This window comes from Ailuropoda melanoleuca, chromosome X (genome assembly GCF_002007445.2).
Source record: "Ailuropoda melanoleuca isolate Jingjing chromosome X, ASM200744v2, whole genome shotgun sequence".
Classification (NCBI taxonomy): domain Eukaryota; kingdom Metazoa; phylum Chordata; class Mammalia; order Carnivora; family Ursidae; genus Ailuropoda; species Ailuropoda melanoleuca.
This window is the reverse complement of record NC_048238.1, coordinates 994,641-1,002,717: the sequence shown is the minus strand read 5'-3', so window position 1 is coordinate 1,002,717 and position 8,077 is coordinate 994,641. Positions and strand designations below refer to the sequence as shown.

The 8,077-nt window shown below is 57.2% G+C and overlaps 2 protein-coding genes across 2 annotated transcripts in view; both read left to right on the top strand.

Annotated features, from left to right (window-relative positions):
- Positions 1–2,937, top strand: part of ASMTL (acetylserotonin O-methyltransferase like) — a 21,280-nt gene extending 18,343 nt beyond the window's left edge. The window contains exon 11 of the mRNA XM_034649879.1: positions 2,584–2,937. Coding sequence (XP_034505770.1) covers positions 2,584–2,804 — 221 coding nt within the window. The 3' untranslated portion in view covers positions 2,805–2,937. The remainder of the gene's footprint in view (positions 1–2,583) is intronic.
- A 5,000-nt stretch (positions 2,938–7,937) lies between these two features.
- Positions 7,938–8,077, top strand: part of SLC25A6 (solute carrier family 25 member 6) — a 3,315-nt gene continuing 3,175 nt past the window's right edge. The window contains exon 1 of the mRNA XM_019801319.2: positions 7,938–8,006. Within this exon, the coding sequence (XP_019656878.1) occupies positions 7,938–8,006 (69 nt within the window). The remainder of the gene's footprint in view (positions 8,007–8,077) is intronic.

Here is an 8,077-nt window from a genome sequence, read left to right as displayed (position 1 = left end):
TCCCATCCTCCAGAGAAAAGCCCCCTCGCTCGGCTGACATGGGGAGTCTCCTAGCTCCAAGAGGTGCCAGCAGCCACCGAGCCCCCACTCCTCACAGGTGCACAGGCATCCAGGACTCGAAGACACGTGTGGGGACCAGGGGACAAAGCATCAACAAACAAGCTCGTGGAAGGCAAAGGGTGGAGTCTGTCCCTCCATGCACAGAGCGTGGCCACAGGAGCAAAGAATAGGAAAGTTCTTACAAATGAAGAATAAGGCGGAGACGGATTGGATCTACAGCCTTGGCATGGAAAATGAGACGATTCAGGGTTCCAGCCAAGAGCCCAAATTACCAGTTCACATCTGTAGATAGAAAAAAAATACCATAGGCATTTGTGGACTGAAACCAGGGAGACTCCCACCCCCCTCCCCCCCGCCATTCCTAGGAGGCTCCTGGAGACATTCTGGAGTGAAGAACAGTCGGATGCCAGGAACCGGGACACTAGGAGGGACCGGGGGGCAGGGAGAGGCCTCTGGGCCGGACACGCAGACACGCAGACACACAGACACAGATGAGTTCTGGGTTTGGAAACAGTATTGCAACGTGTTGACAAATCCGGTGGAGTATTCGGGAACATACTAACATAACAAGAGCTGCAGAGAAAATTAAGCAACATCTGTTAAATGAGCAAATTTCAGTGCCAAGAAAGGCGACGTAGTTAAGTCATCCTCATTGGTCCATATAGTAGGATGACTTGTCCAACCTGCCCCTGCCCCCCAAATCTATGTCCACTTGGAACATGTGAATGGGACCTTATGTGGAAATAGGGACTTTGCAGATGTGATAAAGGATGTGATCCTGGATCAGGGTGGCCCTAAATCCAGTGACAGGTGTTCTTATAAGACAGAAGAGGAGACACAGACACAGAGGAGAAGCCACGTGAGGACAGAGGCACAGATGGGAGGGATGTGGCCACAAGTTCAGGGACACCTGGAGCCCAGAAGCTCGAAGAGGCAGGAAGGACTTCCCCTGGAGTCCCAGGAGGGAGCACGGCCCTGCCCCGCCTGGATCTCAGCTGCCCTGCCCCGCCTGGGTCTCAGACTCTGGTCTCCAGAGCTGGGAGAGAGTACATGACCAGAGTGTGGTCATTTGTTGCTGCAGCCCCAGGACACACATGCTGTCACTGAGAGGCAGGTTTTCACCTGGCCATACCCATGTCACATGGACACTCCGGCTGACCGCCAAGAAGAATGTGGCCCTGGGAGGACTGGTTTCTGCCTGTTTCTTCCCCACTGCATTCCCAGGTCCTGGAACAGAGCCCAGCCCAGAACTGACACTCAGAAAACGGAAAACGAAAGAATCCTAAAACTGTAGTATTCCCCGGGAGCAGGTGGGGTTGAGGGTTGAGCGCTGGGTCATTCCACACCTGCCTGGGGAGACAGTTAGGTTCCAGGGAGTGTTCATACTGCGGAGGGTTGGCTGGGGAGCCGGGGAAAGTGCACGGCTGCATTGAGGGTTCTCCCCCCCACCCCACCCCCCGGGTTGGGCTGGAACCGCTCCATAAGTTCTCAGGACTGCTGCCAGCCCGCCCGTTCATGCTGACTTGTTAGCTTGAACTTGGCCACGGAGACACGTCCTTACAACACGGACACTGGCAGGTGCTAGGACCCAGGGCTTCCCTCCACCCCCAGAGCTGGGACTTAAGTGGTTACCTGCTCTTGGGGCAGGGGGCCTGGGGGCTGCAGGACAGAGCGTAAAGTGGCCAGTGTACTTGGCCGTGGGTCTGAGTTTGGATGCACACATCAACTACTTAGTGCCAGCCAGGCTCCTTTCCAATCCCAAGGCTGTTGAGTTCCCAACGCTTGGTTTCTCCATCCTTTGAGAACGCTTTGGAAACAGAGACGCAGACAGACGCATGTAGGGGCGCGTACACACACGTGCGCGCGCACACTTTGTTCCTGAAGCTCTCACACTTTGCGCACCGATAATCCAAGAGTGTTCCTGGACCGGGCGGGGCTGGTCCCAACCCCGCTCCAACGCAGGTGCCGTCCTGGTTGCTTAGGGGATTCCCAAAGCGAATGCGTGCTCCCTGCTGGGATCTCGGGTCCCAACACCCAGAGTTCCTGACTTGTTTCCGCACGCCCCTGAATCCATAGTGCAGCCCCGGGCTGTATCCGCGTGCGCTGGGCATGCCCGAGGCTGGGCCGTGAGACTGCCCCCTGTCTCTCTGTTTTCCCCTCGTCCTCGCCTCCTTGTCTCTCTGTCTCAGTCTGTCCCCCTGGGATTCTGGTTCCCCAGGCTGGGGGGGCAGTAGCCTCACCCTCCCTGCAAGTAGTCCCGACCTCCCATCCCCCTGGAAACCTGTCGCCCCATCGGGGCTCCCCGCTGAACCTTGCGCAGGACTCCAGCCTCCCTGCAAGTAGCCCCAACCTCCTATCTCCCTCGAAACCTGCCGCCCCATCGGGGCTCCCCGCTGAACCTTGCGCAGGGCTCCAGCCTCCCTGCAAGTAGTCCCGACCTCCCATTCCCCTGGAAACCTGCCGCCCCATCGGGGCTCCCCGTTGAACCTTGCGCACAACTCAACCTGGCTGTGTTGTTCGCAGGCGGTGGCATCTTGGTGGCTGAGATGGTCCTGGAGGAGAACCCAGCAGCGCGGGGCAGCCTGCCCGCGTCCTTGAACCTGCTGGTGCGGACGCAGGGGAGGGAGCGCAGCCTGCCCGAGTACCGCAGGCTGCTGGAGCAACACGGCTTCTCCGACGTGCAGCTGGCGCACGCGGGGGACAGGCTGGACGTGATCCTGGGCACCAGAGCCTCGCCACCCTGAGCCCGCCGGCATCAGACGCTACTCTCTCAGGAGGCTGATGGGGTCCCCGTCCCCAGCGTTTGCCGCCGGTGCAACGATGACTGACAGCAGCTCGCCAGCCATGTAACCAAACGGATTAAAGCAGCAAAATGCACTTGCTCTCAGCTCGTTTATGGGTCCTGAGATGCGGCCGACCGTGCCCGGAGCGGGGCAGCGCGGGCCAGGTGCTCCCCCGAGGTCCTGCTGCGTGGCTGGAGCCCCTCCACGTCTGGAAAGGCCACGTGGCACCCAGGGGCGCGCTGGGAGGGGGCCTTGAGCCCGCCTGGCGCTCTCCAGCAGGTGTCAGCGTTGGGCACTGCCCAGGCCGCACCCCTGGCCACTGTTGTCGTCGTCCTCCTCCTCCTCCTTCACACCTGTTCCAAACCTGTTTGTCCATGTGAGCCCCAGCCCAGCCGAGCAGCACCGCGGGACACCTATCGTGTGGCTGGTTCCCGGGGCGCCCCGTCTCCTACCCTCTCTGCCCGGAGGCTGGGCTGCCCCTGCCTGTGCGACCTTGAAGAACTCCTGTCTTTAAGAAGCAGGTTAGCTCACGTGGGTGACGCTTTACCGGGTCAAGAGGACTGTGTCCGAGCGGCGTCCCCAAGCGACCGAGTTCCCGCTCAAGCCTCTTGTGTTTTTCACTAATTTATCTTGTCTTAAGAGAGCAGGTGCGTTTGTATTCGCCCGTGTATGGGGAAATAGTAAGTCCGTACCAAGGCGCACGTCTTCTATTGTTGAAGTTAGGTAATTATTAGAAAGATAGCCCGTCGGTCAGACAGGGACACCTTCCAACAGGCCACCCTGAGTGTTCTCTCGCTCACGCTTGCCAGCTACCAGCTACCATCAAGTCCGTTGAGTGCTTGATTCTTGCTTTCGAGTCAGGTCATGATCTCAGGGTCCTGGAATCAAGCCTCGCGTCCGGCTGCACGCTCAGTGGGGAGTCTGCTTGAGATTCTCTCTCTTTCTCTCCCTCTCTCTCTGTTTCCCCCCCTCTGCCCCTCCCCCTCCACGCACCTGCTCTGTCTCTCTCAAATAAATCTTTAAAGAATAATAATAATAGGGGTGCCTGGGTGGCTCTGTCGGTGAAGCGTCTGCCTTCGGCTCAGGTCATGATCCCAGGGTCCTGGAATTAAGTCCTGCCTCAGGCTCCCTGCTCAGGGAGCACTTAGCTTCTCTTCCCCCTCCCCAATCCTGCATGTGAGCTCTGTCTCTCTCTCTGTCGAATAAATGAATAAACTTTTTTTAAAAATCATAATAAAAATTATAATAGTAAAAATAAACCACTGTACGTAACTCATAAAATATACACGTATTTCCAAATCAATTCTCTATTTGAACATATTTTATAGAATAAATTGTGTCTTTTATATACAATTATATAAGTATATATACTTACAATGTATATCCTATATGTTATGTATTATATGTATATTCCACACACACATAAATGCATACTTTTGCTTCGAGTCCAGATTTTTTTTATTTTATTATTTTTTTTTAAAGATTTTATTTATTTATTTGGCAGAGGATAGAGACAGCCAGCGAGAGAGGGAACACAAGCAGGGGGAGTGGGGGAGGAAGAAGCAGGCTCATAGCAGAGGAGCCTGATGTGGGGCTCGATCCCATAACGCCGGGATCACGCCCTGAGACGAAGGCAGACGCTTAACCGCTGTGCCACCCAGGCGCCCCCCCAGATTTTTTTAATCACAAGCTGTGTCTCCACAGGACACGGGGGTGGGAGAAGGAAGTTCAACGCTGATCTAAGGCTCTGTGCTGTCAGCTTGGTGACCAAAGCTCCCCCGTGTTAAGAACAAAGGTTAAAGGCTCAACGCTCCTCTGTCCCCTGGGCCTGGAGGGTGGTGGCTGCAGAAGAGGGCTCCTCCCACCCTGGGTCGCCGCCTCCACCCTGTCCAGTCCACACCCACGGGCTGGTACTCACATCCAGCTCCAGCCGGGTGGAGCTGGGTGACACTGACCCGGTCACCTTGGGCCACCCCCATCAGCCTCCTTCCCATCCTGGGAGAACAGGACAGTCTCTGCAGACACCTTTTGTGTATCAGCCCAGCTGGGGTGTGGAGAGCTGTGGCCACAGCTCGTCAGGGTGGCCCGCGAGCTGTCTCAAGGACACCGGGTTTGTAACAAGGAACGCGCTTCTCACCAGCACCAGTGCCCGCCCGCATGACTTGGAACAGCCAAGCCCCCGTGGGTCCTGGCTGTCCTGTGGCCGCCGCATGCTGGTCCCTCACCTGGGACCCCAGGAGTGGCCGACCCTGAGTTTGCACACCCACACCTGTGCCCTGAACCCCAGGACCCACTGAGGGAGACCCCAGGGGGGAGAGCAGCAGCCGGATAGCATTTGAGAATACGACAAAGGTTCCGTGGGTTCCTTATACCCCTCTGTCCCGTTTGTGTCTGCTGGAACTCTTCGTGCCACCATCAGAACAATGAGAAGAGAAAATGGGACTTCTATAGGACCTGAGTTTTCACTTATCAGGAATGCTGCCCAAAAGCCATCTTTAGGGGACTCTGAGAAAGAACGTAAGGGGTGTGCGTGCACACACGTGCATATGTCTTTATAGGGTCTTTACTTGCGGCGCCTGCGTGGCTCAGTCGATTGAGCGTCTGCCTTCAGCTCAGGTCGTGATCCCAGGGTCCTGGGATGGAGCCCTGCATGGCGTTCCTTGCTCAGCAGGGAGTCCGCTTCTCCTTTTCCCCCTCCCCCTGCTTGTGCTCTCTCTCTCTCTCCCCCTCTCTCTCTGTCAAATTAATAAATAAAACCTTGATTAAAAAAATTAAGGTCTTTACTCTTTAGGAACCAATAGGGTTTTCGAGGTTGGAATTTCTGTGCCTGACCTCAGCCCCCATCCCCAGGGGGTTTCATTCAGCAGATATCTGGACGTCTGAATGCACCACTAGATAAAATCTGCCCTCCAGACATTCGAGGGTGCGGGTAGGACAGGAGGCCATAAAGACAACACCCAAGGAGAAGTCCCAATAGTCCCGACACTCCCTCTCGTGGCTCCCTTGCAAGGTCCCCGTGTGGGAGTATCTGGCACCGTCCCTGGGCAGCCCCTCCCGACAGGGCCTCCGTGAATGCACCCCCCACCCCAGGACTGACTCACCCACAGCCCCGTTCCCAACGTAACAGCCCCCCTCCGTGCTCCACCCCCATCGCTTCACTGCCCAGGCTAAGCCATTAGCTGAAATGCACTATCTTTTAAAACTGATTTTTATGACAATCTCTCTTTTTAGTTCATACCCCCATTTCTCAGATACTTTGGGGAGGAAGATTTAAGCACCTGCTGGCCAGGCAGCGGCTGACCTCCGGCAGCACCGAAGTTGCTGTCTTAAATCTTAGGAATGTGGGATCCTTCTCAGTCTCCCAGTGGGGGCTGGAAACTTGACCCTTTGGAGGACCCCACCCAGCCTTCCTCCCCCCATCATCCCCCTTCAGGCATCCTCTCCCATTTTTCCCTTTGCGGGGTGGGGGGGGGCAATCTACCTGGATCGTCCTTTCCAAGGTACGTAAGGTTCTAGGTTTCTGGTGTTCGAGACCCCGCTGCCCCCTTGGGTCGCCCCCATGGAGCACGGGGACCACATCACCCACCCACCCTACCACACACACACATACCAAGGACAAACAGGCGAGTGCCTGAGTCAAACCCCTGTGGAAAAACGTGCTCTGAACAATTATCAATAAAGGTAAGAGCCCATGTTCCTTCCTTCATTCCCTCCTTCCTTCCAGAAGCATTCTCCAGGGCCCCTGGGGTGCCATGCTGACCACTGGGGTGGCTCGCTACTGGGAATTAAGGCACAGCACAGGCCTGCAGTCCCCCTCTGAGCAGACCCCAACCAGCTATACCCTGAATGAGCAGGCCGTTGGCCCCCGAGGTTCCCCTGGTTGGTGGCAATCAATGCCAGGGCCCCTTCTGGCCCAGACAGGCTGATCCTGTTCTCACCTGGGAGTGCCCGGACGTGGGCCTCTGAGTGAACTCCTCATCCCCACCCAGCACCCAGGCCAGCCCTCTATCTGCTCGTGCACAGCCCCATGGCTGCTGCAGCCGGAGTAGGGCTGGATCCTCCAGGGACCTTCTCCACTTCCTGGCCCAGTGCAGTCGCAAGAATGTGCGGGGAAACTCCAGCGCCGTCCCCACAGCCATCCTTGCAAGCCCAGACCCTCTCACCATTTAAGTGACTTCTGAGTGCCCCCCTTTCCCCTACATCTGGATCAGCCTCTGCACCCCGGCCAGCCTCGGGCACCGTCTTACCTGCCTCTCCTGGAGGTCAGGACAGGACGGAGGGAGGCATGTGCAAGGACACTGGGGACTGGCAAACTCAGAAGCTCAGGGTGCCCGGGGCTCTCCTGGCTGCTTTGCTGGCATCCATCCATCCAACACACAGGTTTTCAACCTGCTACTGGGGACACAGGAAACCAAACGGAAGTGGGGCAAACACAGAGGAAAAAAAGAGGAAGGAAGAGAAGAAGAGACCGGGAGGAAGAAAAAAGAAACCGGGACGGAGAAAGACCAAGAATCCTTGGCTGAGAACTGCTCTTAAGGATCTTGTCCTGAGCTCCGTGTTTACACCACTGTAAAATTCTGCTAATGATACTTACTACTCCTGCCCTTTGGTTACAAGTCAATAAAAGGCTCAGGACACGAAACATCTGGACTTGGGGAGCCTCAGTTGGGGGGATATGCTCATGTGGGTGCATGGGAGTGGGTATGCACATGTGTGTACAAGTGCACGCGTGTCAGTGTGCACACGTGTGCAGCTGGCTCAGCACGGCCCGGAGCTCTGAGCACCGCCATGGGTCACCAACCGATGCGGGCTGCGAGACCCCCACGTCGGGGTGCGGTCCTCCAGGAGGGCCCAGCAAGGCCAGACCTGGGATGGTGAGGGGTCTCTGGGGGCAGGGGGCGTGTCTCGAGATGTGTCAGGGGAGGGTCCCTCCGGCTGTTCTGGAGGTCTAGGTGAAGGACGGCTCCGCTCGCGGGTCTTTGGGGTGAGCGTGGGGGTGGGTGGGGACCTGACCTTGGGAGTCTTGGGGCGAGCCTGAAGGTCGCGACCTGACCTCGAGGATCAGCAGGGAGGGCCAAAGGGTCGGGATTAGGGATGGCGGGGGGAGGGGAAGTGATGGCGATCGATCGGGGCGAGCTCGGGGGTCACGACCTGACCTCGGGGGTCAGCAGGAAGAGCTAAGGGGTAGTGGCCGGGAATCGGGGGCGGTGTTCGGGGCGGGCCCGGGGGTCGCC